At 40.1% G+C, this 18656-nt stretch overlaps 1 protein-coding gene across 3 annotated transcripts in view; it reads left to right on the top strand.

Moving 5' to 3' along the window:
• The window catches only part of TCAF1 (TRPM8 channel associated factor 1), a 68068-nt gene that overhangs the window by 15810 nt on the left and 33602 nt on the right, over positions 1-18656 (top strand). The window contains exons 1-2 of one of the 3 annotated variants that reach the window (XM_049774310.1): positions 113-377; positions 8817-9450. In XM_049774310.1, the coding sequence (XP_049630267.1) occupies positions 8831-9450 (620 nt within the window). In that variant the 5' untranslated portion in view covers positions 113-377; positions 8817-8830. Of the gene's footprint in view, positions 1-112; positions 428-8816; positions 9451-18656 lie in introns of those variants that run through there. The other 2 variants (XM_049774312.1, XM_049774311.1) reach the window with 2 other exon arrangements.

Raw genomic sequence — 18656 nt, 5'->3', positions numbered from 1 at the left:
TTGGCTCTTGCAATCAAGAATCCTGGGGTATTCCGGGGTGTCCGAGTCGGTTGCTACTCTCCAGGGGAAATTCCTGTCTACAATAAGACGTCTGGCCTTGGGCCTTGCGGGCCAGGGGTCTGTAGCAATTCCGAGCCTAGTGGACCAGCAACACAAAGAAGCGCAGTCTGCGGCCTAGCGCCGCCCCCTTGGGTGCCCGGAGGAAGGAAGTGGGCGGAAACTCCCACAAACCTCGCCCAGGTCCACGCTAGGCCCGCCCAGCTGTGCGCCCCACCATCGGGAGCCTTTGCGGGAAAGCCCGTCCCGCACGATCGCGACCCTGATCTGCAGCCATCCCGGCCTCCCCGGTTGCCCCGTGCAGGTTGCTCGGCCTCCTGGTGAGTGACCGTCTCCAATCGATCGCCTCGATCCCGCGCCTGAACAAGAGGTGGGGCGGCGGAGGTACAGCGCCCTGGATTGGGGAGAGAGATTTGGGGAGTGGGGGGTGTTGCAATCAGGAGAGGGGGGAGGTGGGTGGTGCTCGGGTCTTTTGCACGGAGCTCTTCGCCGTCTGGATGCCTATTCCTGCAGGGGACCCCTGGAAGCACCCTCCCAGACTCTGCCTTGCTCCTCCTTTCAGCGTCGCTTCTTCTGGGTTCTGAACCTCTGAGGTTCCTTTGCGGCTTTGTGTGGTTGAGGAGCGCTCAGGCCCGATCCAGACAAACCTAGTCTAATGCACAACTTTCTGTGCATGCAGCAGCCGTGGGAGGAGGCAGAGCTTGCTCGGTCACACCAGATTCTTGTGACAGCAGAGCATCCCCCCTGCCCTGCCCGCTGCCCTTTGGTCTCTGCAAACAGTCTCTGAGACCGAGACTTATGGCCCAGTCGCTCTGAGCCCCCACCCCGAGAGACGGGGGCGTGTGTGCATACGTAGGTGGGCGCTAAAGGAACCCCCTAAATGGTGCGGTTAAGTCTCCTGGTCTGGGTTTCCCTACCCGATGCAACAGCAGTGCCCGCTGGCGCTTACAATTCCCTGCCAGCCAGGCTTCTGGGCCCCACTGCCCTCTTTTCCCTGCTGGCCTCTTCTCCCCTTCGCCCCCTATCCTGGCCACCCCTCCTCTGACGTCACGGACTTGCTCTTTGCAGACTGGCTCCAGCCTGGAAGGAAAAGTCTGGCCTAGTAGAGCTGGACATTGTGCCTTGCGTTCTGCACGACCTCTGGGCTGGACGTCCAGAGCCCAGGAGAGAACTGCATTTGGATTTTTTTTTTCTTTCTCTTAACTCTTTTTCTTTACTAGATCTGCCCACTCAAGGTCCTGTGGCCCTCCACTAGGCTCTACTGGGATTTTCCTTGTCAGAAGAGTGATCAGTTTGGAGCAAAGGACCACTGAAACCCCTCCAGGGAAACTCAGGAATTTAGGAGAGCGTTTAGGCTTGTTTCAGGCTGAAGAAATCTGGATTCTCCCCATTATACAGACACTTTCTCTCTTTCTACCCCTTCACATATCTTTAAGTAAATTTTTTTGAAATAAAATTTACTTCCTTTAGAAAAAAAGAAGGGATGATAATAAAATGATAATAGGGCAACAGAAGCAAAGCTTGAAGTCATCCATGCTTTTATGAGGGTTAGGGATTTTATGGGGGAGGGCTTAATTGGAATCAACTGATGTAAGAAACACTGACAAATTGACTTTTTAAAGGCAGACGGTGGGTTCTTGGGAGCTTTTCTTTTTAATAAAAGTTTTTACCATTTGTATCTTTCTACCTGCATTTCATAGTCCTTTAAATATATGTATTATGCTTTTTAAGTGGAAATCGGATCAATAAAATTGAGCTGGGGATAATGTACAGTAAATAAGGGGTTGAACTAACCCAATCTTTAGCTTAGCAGGTCTTTGGAAAGGATATTGGATAAATAGCGGAATAGAAAGTAGTGTCTATCGAGAAAGTGACATGGAGAAGAGAAGATTAATGGCATTGAGTGTCTGTAATACTACTTATTTTTCAAGGTCAGAGCAACTTTTGGCTGAAGTAATGATACTGGGTTTGCATTTAATCCCATCATTCATTTTTATCCACCCATCCTTGTGAAGGAATAATATGTATCCCCTAACTTCAATTTCTTATTTTGTTGTGAGAATTTGAAATCAGACTAAAGCAGAATGTGGTTCTAATCAAGATACCTTTGCTTCTTGCCTTAAAAGGAAAGTCTGTTATCCTGTCAGCTTCTTCCTCTTTCCTCCCTCTCCCTTCATATCTCTCTCTTCTCTTCCCCCTACCCTCACTCGGTTCTCCACTCTCTTTTTCTCTTCCTTTCACACTACTACTCTCCCTTTCCTCCCTACTTTTCTTTCTCCCTCCCCTTCTTCTCTCTCTTCCTTTCACTCTCACCCTGCTTTCTCTGTTTCTGATGTGCCTAGAGTCCCTCCTATTTTCAGATGTCTAGGATTCTCAGCCAAAAGTGCTCAAGTGCACCTGGGGATCAGGATCTTGGGAAGGAGCAAGTAGGAGGCCAGAAATATGGGAGAATCATGCAATGCTGTAAGTGTAGTTAAAAAAGAAAAAAGAAGAAAACATGGAAATGCCCTCATTGCAGTGTCTCTCTCACCAAATTGGGGAAGCAAATACCTTCCTTTCCCAACAAAACTAAAATCACCTTGGACATTCTTTTAGGTAGAGACAAAATAATTCCACTCGCCCTTGATCCTGGCTGCCTTATCATGCACAGTACAGAGTATAATACCTTTTCAACTCCTTGGAGTGCTTTGACCCCATGGTTCTGAGGAGAAGGGGAGTCCAGATGCTTCCAACTACACCCCACCACAACTTTTGCCACCTCCCCAGACCATAAGTTAGGAGGAGTAGACTCATTGGGACAAATGAAATTCCCATCCATTTGCTTTTCAAATCTGCAGACTGTCCACTTCTTTGTCACATTTTCACCAGTACTCTTCAGGTGAATAGCAGTTAGGAAACTAAAATGTGAGTCCCCTGTTTGGGTGCATTTGGAGTATCAAATTTGCATAGCTCAGAGAAACAGTGGATTCTGGCCAGCAGCTCCTTATAAGATATATATATATATTTATATATAAGATATATATATATATATATATATATATGTATATATATATATAAAGAGAGAGAGATTATGGCTGGTGCCTAAATCTCATATTGGTACAATGGCTTATGGGTTGGGGGTGGGAGGTATGTGGAAGTTGGAACCAAGTGACCTTTGGTTTGAAAGAAGAAAGCATGATTCAGGGCACATTCTTTGCCATACATCTTGATTTTAACTTGTCTATCCCCAACAGTAAACATCGATATAAAGGTCTCTTTGTTGGTTTGTTTTATTTTTTGAGGCTGTACCTGGCAAAGCTCAGGGACTACTCTTGGCTCTGCTTTCAGAAATCATTTGTGGCAGAACTCATTGGGGGGGGGGTAGGTCATATGGGATGCCAGGGATTTAACTCAGTAGCATAAAAAGCAAGTGCCCTACCTGCTGTACTATTACTTTGGAGTCTCTGTTGTGCAGGTCAACCCCAAAACAGTACTCTTGGGATGGTAAGAAGAGCAGTTGCTGCTCTAAGGAAAAGTATGCCTTTAAATTGAGTTGCCACTGTCAGACTCACTCCAGCATATGGGCAGGGTGGCCTTGTACCCTAAAGGGCACTGGAAAATATTCAGCCATGGGTTTCATCTTTTCTTCTTTCTCTTTCTCCTTCAATGCCTCCTTTTTGCCTTTAATCTTTAGGGCAGTTTGCAGTTGTCTGGCAAGATGGACCTGATCTGACATTTAAATTCCTCTTCTGTGAACATTTTCCCTTAAAAGGTGAAGATTTCAAGAGAAAGATGTATGAGAAGGGAAAGGAGAGAAAGAATCTAAAATAAACAGGCCATTTCAGAGACAACTGATACTGCAAAGATGAATGGCAACAGATCTGGCTATACAAGAAGCATCAACCCCTGGAGGCCTTACTCCCCAGAGTGAGGCCAACTTTCTTTCCTGTTGGCCAAAGTGAAGCTAAGGACAGGAATATTTCTCATCTTGGAAATCAGATGGCCAGTGACTAGGAAAAAAATAAAGAGCAAAAACTGTTGGTGAAGGAACCAGATTAGTTTCATTGAATGAATTAAGGAAGGCCTGAATGAAGTTAATGCAGTATGATTGGACGCTGTGAAAGACATTGACAGCACTTTGACCAGTCAGGGAGAAGGCATGCAGTTTTGAGTAGTCTGTAGCCTTGGTTACTTATGGGCACCAGTAGCCAGGATGGGGTACACACTTGTTGATTGGTTATCCTGTCTAAGAGGTCTCTGAATTAGATGTCATCCTCCCTAATAGGGACATTCAGTGTATGCATTTTACTCTAAAGAGCTAGTTTGAAGAGGAAAAATAACTTTAGTTCCATAAATCCATAGAAATAGTAGAGGGGAGTCTTGAGTTTATTAGTTTTGTCAGTACAAGGGGAAGAATTTTTTCAAGGGTTGTAGAGATACTTGAAATCTAAGCAGACTAGTAACTTCTATTAGCTACCAAATAGGAAAATTTTAAGATCAAAATTACTAGGCTGGAGAGATAGCACAGCAGTAGTGCATTTGCCTTGTACGGGGCCAACCCAGGACAGACCTGAGTTCAGATCCTGGCAACCCATATGGTCCCCTGAGTCTGCTAGGAGTGATTTCTGAGTGCAGAGCCAGGAGTAACCCCTGAGCGTCGATGGGTGTGCCCCCCCAACAAAACAAAAACAAAAAAGCAAAGATCAGAATCACCAAATACTTGATCTGTTTTTGTTTGTTTGTTTGTTTGTTTGTTTGTTTTTGGTTATTTTTGTAAAATTTAACATTAAGTGAGGGTCTTATCTCCTTTTTGAATGAATTCCGTATTAGGCATATACCTAAATTGTTTATTCTTAACCAGTTGATGATCATATATCATATCTAATAATAAATTGAAAGTCATTTATTCTCTATTGTTTTCTTTAATGCTCAGGGAAACTTTATAATCAATATTGTCATCCTTAGAGAATAGAATGTTCAGGAGACTGAGCATTACTTGGCCTCACACAGTGAGCAACAGATTAGAGATTTGAACTAAGATAGCTCCAATCCAAGAACCTGAGCCTGTTGCTCTTGCAGTATTACCCTGAGTGCAGATGCAGTTTCTAGCAAGGAAAATGGAAAGGAACTGTGGATCCTAGAGGAAAACTTCAGGGAAATCTGCATTTTCAGAGGTGGTGAGAAGGTTGAGGTAAAAGTAAGGAGGTAAAAAAAGTAAGGAGGTTGAGGGATACTAGCTGGATCTTTAGTGTTCAAGTTACTCAGCATGATGAAAGACTCAGGAATCTAAAAGAATTTGTAGGGATGACCCAGTGTGTCCTGAGTAGGCAAACATGTCTGTCAATATGGAGACTGCTTCAGGAGAGCACATAGAGGGGATGTCAGATCTCACAGCTTTCTATAGGGTAGCTCATGGTAGAGGTATAGAGTGGGGAAAAAAATCCACAAACACATAAACATACCTTCCTCCACTCCAAACCCCTGTGTCTCCTCAGAGTCAAATCTGCTGCCATTTCCTAACTTGTCACCTTCTGCTTCTTGGGATCCTGGATGTGAGTCTCAGAGGAGCTGTGCTTCCACAACTCAGCCCCTGACTGTAGTCAAGGAACCATTTTGAGGCCCCTGCTCGTCAGACTGAATCTCTGCCTTCCCTGCTCTGGGTTGTATAAGATGAGAGCTGAATGGGAAGGAACGGATTTAAAGAATAGCATTTGAGTTTGAGTTTCCAGCTATTGTAACAAATTGCTGAGATGAGAGCAAATGTTCTCTCAGTCTCAGTGTTGGAAAGGTTGGTTCTTTCCTGCTTCTTCCTTAGTGCCTGATATTTGCCAGTAAGACCCAGGAATGCATTTTCCCTGCCTTGACTTTCTCAGAATGTTCTCCCTTGTAGAGTTGTTACAGGTAATACAGAAATGCAAATGATTATACAAGAATACTTAACTTTATGCCACAGAATTGTTGAACTTAGAAGAAAATGAAATATTTTGACTCCTAAAATTTCCTATTGAAGGAAGCAAACCTCTGAACACATCAATTACTAACACAAAAATTGGAACAATAATCAAAATTCTCCTCCAAAATAAATGACTAGACACCCAAAAGAGTCCTGAGCACCAGGAGTAGCAAGAAAGATTCCAAATCTTTAAAGTAGATCTTTTTCCTAACATATTCAGGATCTTTTCCAGAAAGTTAAAGTAGGAATTCTCCCAAATAGTTTCAACAAGGCCAGCATTACTCTAATTCCTAAAACAGAATGAGACATCATTAAAAAGGAAAATTGGAGACCAATATCCCTATTGAATGCAGTTTCAGAAATCCTCAACAAAATTTTAGTGAATAAGATTCAGTAATGTATTGGACATCACTTTTACCATTGTCAAGTGGGATTTAACCAAAGGATGCAAGAATAGTTCACTATATGCAAGTCAATTCATGTGGCATGCTACATTAATAAAGGAGAGATAAAAAATTATGCAATTAAATCAGTAGAAACAAAGCCACAAGATCCAACACCCAGTTGTGATAAAAACCTCAACAGAATGGTCATAGATGAAACTTACCACAAGATAGTAAAGCCATGTATCACAAACCCATTGTTAACATCATACTCAGAGATGAAAAACTGAAAACTTTTCTTCTGAAATCAGGATCAAAGCAAAGATATTGACTCTCATGCTTATTTAGCAGATTTGAAAGTCCTTGCCATAGTAATTAGGCAAGAAAGATATTACGTGATCCAAAATAAAAAAAAAAAAGCAAGTTATCTCTATATCTCTATTTGCACATGACATATTTGTAAAAAAACACTAAAAATTCACCAGGAAAAAAAAACTAGAAATAATACATCTGTACATAAAGTGGCAGGCTACAGAATCAATATGCAGAAATTCATTGCATTTCTATATACAAGTAGTCAGGTAAAACAAAAATTTTTTTCGTTATTTTGGGGGGACCACACCTGTGTTGCTCAGGGGTTACTTCTGGCTTTGCACTCAGAAATCACTCCTGGCTTGGAGGTTCAGATGGAACGCCCGAGGGATTGAACCATGGTCCGTCCTATATCAGTCGCGTGCAAGGAAAATACCTACCACTGCGCCATCGTTCTGACCTCAGAACAAATAATTTTTATAATGCCTTCACAATTGCACCCAAAAAGATCACATGCCTGAGAATAAAGAAAAAAGTGAAAAATTTACACAAAAAATTTAAATATTTATTTTTTGTTTCTTTTTTGATTTGTTTTGTTTTGTTTTGTTTTGGGGCCACACCTGGTGATACTCAGGGGTTACTCCTGGCTATGGGCTCAGAAATCACTCCTAGCTTGGGGACCATATGGGATGCCAGGGATCAAACCCAGTTTTGTCCTGAGCAGCCACGTGCAAGACAAACGCCCTACAGCTGAGCTATCGCTTCGGCCCCAAAATTAAATCATTTTTAAAAGAAACAGACAAGAAAATAGAAACATGCTTCTTGTTTGTGACTTGGATGAACATTGTTAAAATGACCATCCCACTCAAAACACTGTAGATTAAATACAGCTTACCTAAAAACCTCCATGTCATTCTCTAGAGACATGGACCATGAAATAATGAAACTCCCTCAAAAAGTCAAATCAATCCCGGGAGGAAGAGATGGGAAACTTTTCTTTCCCTGACTTAAGGTATTCCATAAAACTAAAATCTGTTTTCAGCACATATTACAGGAGTACAAAAGCATCTTTTAACATTAACAGATATTTACACTTCTGTATTCATTGAACTACTGAAATCACCCAAATACACAAGAACACTTGAGTTCTTTTAGTTTATTTACATAATAGAATATTACTCAGGAAATAGGAAATCCTACATTTTGCTACAATTTGAATAGTAATGGAAAATATCATGCCAAGCAAAGTGAATCAACAGAAGAAGGAAAATGCCAAATTATCACACTCATATGTGAAGTATAAAGAAACATAGTAAGAAATGAACAGGGAGGCAAGAGCATAGCGCAGTGGTAGGACCTTTGCCTTGCACACGGCTGACCCAGGACAGATCTGGGTTCAGTCCTCGGCATCCCATATGGTTTCCCAAGCCATGAGTGATTTCTGGGCACATAGCTAGGATTAACCCCTGAGCATCACAGGGTGTGGCCCAACCCCTCCCCCCCCAAAAAAAAAGAGAAAAGAAATGAAAAGTGACCAATATTAACAAACTCTGGCCCTGACTCTGCCAATAGAACTGAGTTTTCAGTGTGTACATGTGGGGAATGACAAAGACCCTAGAGGAAATGGTTAGGTTCTCTGACCCTATTGATGGGTCTGGTGTAGCAATATCTTGTTGACAAATTGATGTTATAATAGTATTATAAGTCACAGTTCTCAGATTAAAAACAAAAAATAACTAAAATCTGTATTCTTTTATACAATATACCATACCTCTTATAACCCAACTCTAGTCTGAACTCATTTTAACTTAATTTATATGCAAGACCCTCTTTCCAATAAGGTCATATCCAAGGTGAGAACTAATATCTCTTGGTGACCCTCATCAGCCCTCATCTTTCAGGTTGCTTGTCTTCCTTAGATGACAGAGAATCTCATTTACTTTAACAATAAGGGGTTTGGAGGGCGAGGCACCATTGATTAGATTGGCAATATTAACACCCCTGATGAGTGCTGGAGTCATGTCAGTCTCGTCTATAGACAGTCACCAATTATTCCAGCCAGTGGATGAGTGAACTTCTTGGCTCGTTTGTTTCCTCATCACTAGACTAAGACTTTACTTTACTCTTTGTAGAAGCCGATCCAGCCATGGCCACTCCCTCTGCAGCCTTTGAAGCCCTGATGAATGGAGTGACCAGTTGGGATGTCCCTGAGGATGCCACCCCAAGTGAACTGCTACTTATTGGTGAGGCCGCCTTCCCAGTGATGGTAAACGACATGGGCCAGGTGCTCATCGCCGCCTCCTCCTATGGCCGGGGCCGCCTGGTGGTGGTGTCCCACGAGGACTACCTGGTGGAGGCACAACTCACGCCCTTTCTTCTCAATGCTGTGGGTTGGCTCTGCTCATCCCCTGGATCTCCGATTGGTGTGCACCCTTCCTTGGCACCCCTGGCAAAAATTCTCGAAGGCTCTGGCTTGGAGGCAAAGATTGAGTCCGAAGTGAATGACTCACTTGGAGTTTACTGCATCGATGCCTACAATGAAACCATGACTGAGAAATTGGTCCAGTTTATGAAACGTGGCGGTGGCTTGCTCATGGGAGGCCAAGCATGGGACTGGGCCAACCAGGGCGATGACGAAAGGGTTCTGTTCACATTTCCTGGCAATCTGGTGACCAGTGTGGCTGGTGTGTACTTCACTGACAACAAAGGGGACACAAGTTTTTTTAAAGTTTCCAAGAAGATGCCCAAGATCCCAGTCTTGGTTAGGTGAGTGCTTTACTTCAGGGGAGCTAATCTCATCTCAGAAAGTTCATGTGGTTCTTTTCTTTGGGTTGTTCCAGAGTTCAAGAAGAGAGCTTGGTAGTGAGACACAAAATCACCTCAAATCAGCAAGACCAACCCCCCTTCTAATCACAGCTCAGACTAAATTGAATCACTTAGCATTATCTAGTCTTAAGAGCAGAAATGTAATATAGGTCTCCCTGACATCTAGCTTAATGAAATATATTGAGTTGGTCCCAAGAGATGGTTTTACTAATGCAAAAAATAAAATGTTTTTAAGTTCTTTCAGAAGGTTATTTCCTGTTGTAAGATAAGGAAATGAGAAGTGGACATGAGGAACCCTCTAAGATAAATTCTCAAGAGCTATGGGAAAGGGTTTGAAATGTGAAGAGGGGGTGAATGAAGAAATTAGAAGTTAAAGGAGGAAGTTGAGAGAGTAAAAAAGATGGCACAAGTTGTATATTGTGAAATCTGTCAGATAGGAGGGGTGATTTCTGGACCAAAGCACCTGATTATTGAGAAAATAGAGGCAGCTCATGAGTGCAGGGACATGCAGGCGGCACTGAAAGTTCTCTCAGTTTTCTAATTTGTTTGGTTCCTACTGTGCTCAGCCATGTCTTAGACAGAAAACACAGAACAGGTTAGTTCTGAATTGGCAAACTCCTGTGGATGGATGACTTGAATAGATGGATGATTGGATAAAAAAATTAGAAACTATAATAGTACCAAGAACAGGAAAAGTGTATTACATCTTGCCCTGCATCATATATGAGAACTCTGAGCTTCCTTGGAATAATGACATTTGTGTCTAGAGGACAGTCAGGTGGTGGTGTCTGAGAGAGACACCAGAGGCAGTGTAGACATATAAACAGTGACCTCCCTTGGTAATAGAACTTCTGGAACAGCCTCATCTCCATTCTCACATGTGCAATGAAAAAAGATGCAGTTGTTTAGAGCTGTAGTGAATGATCACACTGAACACATTTGATCAAACAATGATCACACTTCAGCTTACCAAACATCTTCCTAAGGAAGAAAAGACATGCCCAGAAGTCTTATTTTTTTCAAAGCTTAATACCCTGAGTTGTCGTCAAAGATGTTTCTTGCCAAAACCTTAGCTCTTAGTTCATTTGGCTACACCTGATTTCTCTCTCTCCACTGAATCTGAGTTTGAGCAGGAGGGTGGGTGTTTTGTGTATGTGGAGAGGGTACTGAGGAGGGATTGAATACATGGGCATGTGAAATCATCTGCATTGTGATCTGCCTTGCATCTACCTTTCACTTGCCTGTGCATGTGAAATCATCACAAGACAGGACATCAAGGCTAATCTTGATGGGGAAATCATACTTAATAAAGGCTATAGATAATAAAAGCTATGAATAAAAGTACTGGTAAGATTATATTAAGCTCTTGACTGCTTCCACAGGAACATGTATAATAATTTTACCTGTAAATTTATCAGAAGAGTCATTTTATAACATAAATTTGAAGGTGTCAACCTAATAGGATTTAGAACTAATAGGTTGAGATGAAGTAAGGAAAAGAAAGTACATGGTGCAAGAGAGCATGTTTTCTAAAACATTCCTTAGTGTATCTGTGTATATGAATGTGTAATGTGTGTGACATTCATATGCATGTGTATATAAAAGACTTAAACCTAACATATACATGTATGCATATGTTTATGCATGTTATATATTTCTTAATGACTTGTATTGAGATTGGTGGGGTAAATGAGGAAGTAAATCTCTCTCCCCACAGTTTTCTTATTATAAATGCCAAGCACTCAACATTGAAAGAGAAATACTGAGTTGTCTCTGCCCCCCAATATGATAGTAGTTACCAATCTCTATATATTTGTCAATACTCATTAGTTGTGTACTGAAATTGAATAAATTTTACTTTCATTTAAATAGACCTTAGTAAATTTACAAATGTTTTTTTAATAAGGGCTTTAAAAATAATCAGCTATAACTAGATTTTTGTATAAGGATAGATTATTAGATATATTAGATACATGTATCCAGCATTATTTGCAATAGGGAAGAGTACAACAAATAAATTATAGAATCTTCAGCCAATTATTAAAGATTATGTCTCTGAAATAGATAAGGACATGGAAAAAATATTTGAAGGGATGTTAGGTACTGTGAAAACAATAAAGTAGGATATTAATCTGATGCTCAATCTGCTCAGTAGGTATGCATTTAGATGAATAAATAGAAATGAGTAGAAAGTATATAAGATCAGATCTCAATCAATAATTGGTAGATTTCTAGGTCATTGAACAACAGTACATATTTTTTGTTTCTAGACTTTTATTTTCTGAGCTTTCCACCATATTTTATTAAAAGACATTTTTTCATTATCTTGCTTCACATACAAAATATTTAAAGGAAAATAATTTAGATGTTCATTCAGAATCCAGATATTTATTTCATTAGAGACCCATGCTTATACAACACACCAGTCTTTTTTAGTACATAAACAGAAATATGAAGACAATTTGTACTGCCAAGTTTTTTCTAATATCTCTATTATACATACATGTACATATGTGTCATATTTAGTATATTGTGATGTTTCCAACACATTTTAATTATGGTTCTTCATGAGCTATTTATTGACATTCATTGATTCAAATACATTTTAATTATGGTTCTTCATGAGATATTCATTGATTTATTTTTAAATAATGCATCTTTTTTTAATTTTCACTTTAATAAGTATTGTACCGTAAACCTGTCATGGGGCTCATGTTATTTTACCACTCCATCATGACTTTTCACTATTGTTATCCTAGTATACATATTTTGAGTTCTGGTCTTAAATATTTTTTATTTACATGTTTGAAATGGCCTTTGATTCTCTTGTGAATTGCAGTACGCATATCCTATTTAATCATTTGCCTATCTCATCTCTTGCTGTAATCCATAATACTGAATAAAATGTTTTCAAGCTCTTTTAGAAATATTAGACAATATAAGGTGGAGCTATTAGAATTCAAGAAGGGAGATTATTTTCCTCATGTGCTGAGTGAAGCTTGAAAACCCCTGTGGATTCAGTCACCCTGCCAGTGTCCTTATATTGATTGTTAAACCTGCTTTTGAACAAAAAGTGTGAATTAAGACAGTTTTCACTTTGTTCATTGCTTGTTTCTTGCTAAATTAAATTCTAAGTGAAATCATAGGACTTCTCAACAATCAACCAGAGGAAACTGTCTGCAGAGTCTTAACAAGGTGAATCAAATTTCTCTCAGAAGTTAACTACTTTTATGTCAGAAAAACAAAAACCAAAGTATTAGAATCTACTTTTTGTCTGATGTCACACACACACACACATGCACACACACACACACACACACACACACACACACACACACACACACACACGCCACTGCCACCACCACCACTACCACCCCTCTCCTACTTATTGAGTCTGCAAAGCATGGTCATGAGCTCTTAGAATTATCACCTCCATATATTATTAATCTGATTAAGTGCTAATGTCCATTTCTGAGAGCCATTTCTGATTTCCCATCAGTTTAGTCCCCACCAACCTCTTTTCTTGAGCCCTGATAGCAGAGGCTAGTGCAAAGCCAGTGCTTCCTTGTTACCATGTTCCTATATTTTAATATACTTATTTTTATTAAGACACTGTGATGTACAAGGTTGTTCAGAATAGAGTTGTGCTAGGCATGCAATGCTCCAATATATTAATCCCACCACCAGTGTGCTCAGATTCCCTCCCAAACCCCTAACTTGCCCTCTTGGCAGGTAGATCACAAATACATTTCCTATTGCTTGCTTCAGGAAAACATAAAAAAATGACAAATGGAATTATAAGAAAGTAAGTGAATAAGTCAATTTGTGATGATTGCTTTGTGATCTTAACCTATATAAATGATAAAATTCAGATCATTCAATATAATGCTTGTTTTCATTTACATAAAGGAGCAACCCTGACATCTTTTTTTTTATTTTTATTATGGCCAAAGTAAATTACAAATCTTTCAAAGTAATATTTAAGGTACATAGTGACAATGAATAAGGGGCATTCCCAAAACCAATGTTGTCCTCCCTCCACCCCTGTTCCTGGCATGCATCCCATATTTCCCTTCTTTACCCTCCAGAATGCTACTGTGTCTATGCAAAAAGAAGTATTGGGGAAATTAGAAAGGAAATTTTCTTGGCCTAAGAGATACCAGGTTTCTTTGCCTTTGAAGCATACTGTCATGAGACCAACTACAGGCTTCATACACATTCATTTTCATACCCCATGGTCTTTTTATGGTGCCAGGCAACTTTCCGCTCAGTTATGATGATAAAATCAGGCCTCTCTAACTAGAGATTTTGGTGTTCACACAGGTCATAGGACGAAGCCTAGGATAGAGTATTTCTTTACAGTTATAGAATTTTTGTTTCTTCACGGTTGTTGTAATCAGTCTTTTATAAATGGTGGTCTTGGTTTTTGCACAGATCCTAGGATGAAGCCTGGGATAGAGTTTTTTCATTATGTTTCTAGAAGTTTTGTTCCATCTCAGTTTTAAAGTCAGACCTCTGGGATTGGAGCTCTTGGTTTCTATACAGATCCCAGGCTGAAGACTAGGCTAGGGTCTTTTTTTATTGGTCCCAGGGTAAGTACTGCCCAGGTTTGGCTGTCAAAGTCAGTCTTGGTTTTTGCACAGATCAAAGGGTGACGTGTCTTCTGATTTCTTTTTTTTTTTTTTTACCTTGAGACCTTTCCAGAGCTTCCTGTAATGCTCCAGAACCTTTATTTCTTTTTTTTTTTAATTTATTTAAACACCTTAATTACATACATGATTGTGTTTGGGTTTCAGTCATGTAAAGAACACCACCCATCACCAGTGCAACATTCCCATCACCAATGTCCCAAGTCTCCCTTCGCCCCACCCGACCCCCACCTGTACTCTAGACAGGCTCTCCATTTTCCTCATACATTCTCATTATTAGGACAGTTCAAAATGTAGTTATTTCCCTAACTAAGCTCATCACTCTTTGTGGTGAGATTCCTGAGGTGAGCTGGAACTTCCAGCTCTTTTCTCTTTTGTGTCTGAAAATTATTATTACAAGGGTGTCTTTCAATTTTCTTAAAACCCATAGATGAGTGAGACCATTCTGCGTTTTTCTCTCTCTCTCTGACTTATTTCACTCAGCATAATAGATTCCGTGTACATCCATGTATAGGAAAATTTCATGACTTCATCTCTCCTGACAGCTGCATAATATTCCATTGTGTATATGTACCACAGTTTCTTTAGCCATTCGTCTGTTGAAGGGCATCTTGGTTGTTTCCAGAGTCTTGCTATGGTAAATAGTGCTGCAATGAATATAGGTGTAAGGAAGGGGTTTTTGTATTGTATTTTTGTGTTCCTAGGGTATATTCCTAGGAGTGGTATAGCTGGATCGTATGGGAGCTCGATTTCCAGTTTTTGGAGGAATCTCCATATCGCTTTCCATAAAGGTTGAACGGCATTCCCACCAGCAGAGGATAAGAGTTCCTTTCTCTCCACATCCCCGCCAACACTGTTTATTCTCATTCTTTGTGATGTGTGCCATTCTCTGGGGTGTGAGGTGGTATCTCATCGTTGTTTTGATTTGCATCTCCCTGATGATTAGTGATGTGGAACATTTTTTCATGTGTCTTTTGGCCATGTGTATTTCTTCTTTGTCAAAGTGTCTGTTCATTTCTTCTCCCCATTTTTTGATGGGGTTAGATGTTTTTTTCTTGTAAAGTTCTGTCAGTGCCTTGTATATTTTGGAGATTAGCCCCTTATCTGATGGGTATTGGGTGAATAGTTTCTCCCACTCAGTGCGTGGCTCTTGTATCCTGGGCACTATTTCCTTTGAGGTGCAGAGCTTCTCAGCTTAATATATTCCCATCTGTTAATCTCTGCTTTCACTTGCTTGGAGAGTGCAGTTTCCTCCTTGAAGATGCCTGTAATGTCCTGGAGTGTTTTGCCTATGTGCTATTCCACATAACTTATGGTTTTGGGGCTGATATCGAGGTCTTTAATCCATTTGGATTTTACCTTCGTACATGATGTTAGCTGGGGGTCTAAGTTCAATTTTTTGCAAGTGGCTATCCAATTGTGCCAACACCACTTGTTGAAGAGGCTTTCCGTGCTCCATTTAGGATTTCCTGCTCCTTTATCAAAAATTAGGTGGTTGTATGTCTGGGGAACTTTTTCTGAGTATTCAAGCCTATTCCACTGATCTGAGGACCTATCCTTATTCCAATACCATGCTGTTTTGATAACTGTTGCTTTGTAGTAAAGTTTAAAGTTGGGGAAAGTAATTCCTCCCATATTCTTTTTCCCAATGATTGCTTTAGCTATTCGAGGGTGTTTATTGTTCCAAATGAATTTCAAAAGTGTCTGATCCACTTCTTTGAAGAATGTCATGGGTATCTTTAGAGGGATGGCATTAAATCTGTATAATGCCTTGGGGAGTATTGCCATTTTGATTATGTTAATCCTGCCAATCCATGAGCAGGGTATGCGTTTCCATTTCCGTGTGTCCTCTCTTATTTCTTGGAGCAGAGTTTTATAGTTTTCTTTGTATAGGTCCTTCACATATTTAGTCAAGTTGATTCCCAGATATTTGAGTTTGTGTGGCACTATTGTGAATGGGGTTGTTTTCTTAATGTCCATTTCATCCTTATTACTATTGGTGTATAGAAAGGCCATTGATTTTTGTGTGTTAATTTTGTAGCCTGCCACCTTGCTATATGAGTCTATTGTTTCTAGAAGCTTTTTGATAGAGTCTTTAGGGTTTTCTAAGTAGAGTATCATGTCATCTGCAAACAGTGAAAGCTTGACTTCTTCCTTTCCTATCTGGATTCCCTTGATATCCTTTTCTTGCCTAATCGCTATAGCAAGTACTTCCAGTGCTATGTTGAATAGGAGTGGTGAGAGAGGACAGCCTTGTCTTGTGCCAGAATTTAGAGGGAAGGCTTTCAGTTTTTCTCCATTGAGGATAATATTTGCCACTGGCTTGTGGTAGATGGCCTTCACTATATTGAGAAAGGTTCCCTCCATTCCCATCTTGCTGAGAGTTTTGATCAAGAATGGGTGTTGGACCTTATCAAATGCTTTCTCTGCATCTATTGATATGATCATGTGGTTTTTATTTTTCTTGTTATTGATGTTGTGTATTATGTTGATAGATTTACGGATGTTAAACCAGCCTTGCATTCCTGGGATGAAACCTACTTGATCGTAGTGGATGATCTTTTTAACGAGGCATTGAATCCTATTTGCCAGGATTTTGTTGAGGATCTTTGCATCTGCATTCATCAGTGATATTGGTCTGTAATTTTCTTTTTTGGTAGCGTCTCTGTCTGGTTTAGGTATCAAGGTGATGTTGGCTTCATAAAAGCTATTTGGAAGTGTTTCTGTTTGTTCAATTTCATGAAAGAGTCTTGCCAAGATTGGCAGTAGTTCCTCTTGGAAAGTTTGATAGAATTCATTAGTGAATCCATCTGGACCTGGGCTTTTGTTTTTCGGCAGACATTTGATTACTGTTTTAATTTCATCAATGGTGATGGGGGTGTTTAGATATGCTACATCCTCTTCCTTCAACCGTGGAAGATTATAAGAGTCCAAGAATTTATCCATTTCTTCCAGGTTCTCATTTTTAGTGGCATAGAGTTTTTCAAAGTAGTTTCTGATTACCCTTTGAATCTCTGTCATATCAGTAGTGATCTCTCCTTTTTCATTCCTGATACGAGTTATCAAGTTTCTCTCTCTCTCTTTCTTTGTTAGGTTTGCCAGTGGTCTATCAATCTTGTTTATTTTTTCAAAGAACCAACTTCTGCTTTCGTTGATCTTTCGGATTGTTTTTTGAGTTTCCACTTCATTGATTTCTGCTCTCAGCTTTATTTCCTTCTGTCTTCCTATTCTTGGGTCCTTTTGTTGAGTATTTTCTAGTTCTATTAGCTGTGTCATTAAGCTACTCAGGTAAGCTCCTTCTTCCTTCCTGATGTGTGCTTGCAAAGCTATAAATTTTCCTCTCAGTACTGCTTTTGCTGTGTCCCATAAGTTCTGATAGTTTGTGTCTTTATTGTCATTTGTTTCCAGGAACCTTTTGATTTCCTCCTTGATTTCATCTCGGACCCACTGGTTATTGAGCATGAGGCTGTTTAACTTCCAGGTGTTAAAGTGTTTCTTCTGAGTCCCTTTGGAGTTCCAAATAATTTCAGAGCCTTGTGGTCAGCGAAGGTAGTCTGCAAAATTTCTATTCTCTTGATCTTATGGAGGTATGTTTTATGTGCCAGCATGTAGTCTATCCTGGAGAATGTCCCATGTACATTGGAGAAGAATGTGTATCCAGGTTTCTGGGGATGGAGTGTCCTATATATATCCACTAGGCCTCTTTCTTCTATTTCTCTCCTCAGGTCTAGTATATTCTTGTTGGGTTTCAGTCTGGTTGACCTATCCAGTGTTGACAAAGCCGTGTTACGGTCCCCCACAATTATTGTGTTGTTGTTGATTTTATTTTTCAGATTTGTCAACAGTTGTATTAAATATTTTGCTGGCCCCTCATTCGGTGCATATATGTTTAGGAGAGTGAATTCTTCCTGCTCTACGTACCCCTTGATTAATATAAAATGTCCATCTTTGTCCCTTACAACCTTCCTGAGTATAAAGTTTGCATTATCTGATATTAGTATGGCCACTCCAGCTTTTTTATGGGTGTTGTTTGCTTGGATAATTTTTCTCCAGCCTTTTATTTTGAGTCTATGTTTGTTCTGACTATTCAGGTGCGTTTCTTGTAGGCAGCAGAAGGTTGGATTGAGTTTTTTGATCCATTTAGCCACTCTGTGTCTCTTTACTGGTGCATTTAGTCCATTGACGTTGAGAGAAAGAATTGTCCTGGGATTTAACGCCATCTTTATTTCAAAATTTGGTGTGTCTTTTGGGTAGTCTTGTCTTAAATTAGGTCTTTCAGTTTTTCTCTTAAGACTGGTTTTGTGTCTTTGAAGTTTCTGAGCTGTTTTTTGTCTGTGAAGCCATGTATTCTTCCGTCAAACTGGAAAGTGAGTTTTGCTGGGTATAGTATTCTGGGTGAAGCATTCATTTCATTCAGTCTTGTCACAATATCCCACCACTGCTTTCTGGCATTGAGTGTTTCTGGTGACAGGTCTGCTGTAAATCTCAGGGAAGCTT

This window comes from Suncus etruscus, chromosome 1 (genome assembly GCF_024139225.1).
Source record: "Suncus etruscus isolate mSunEtr1 chromosome 1, mSunEtr1.pri.cur, whole genome shotgun sequence".
NCBI classification, from domain to species: domain Eukaryota; kingdom Metazoa; phylum Chordata; class Mammalia; order Eulipotyphla; family Soricidae; genus Suncus; species Suncus etruscus.
This window is presented reverse-complemented; position numbering and strand designations above follow the sequence as displayed.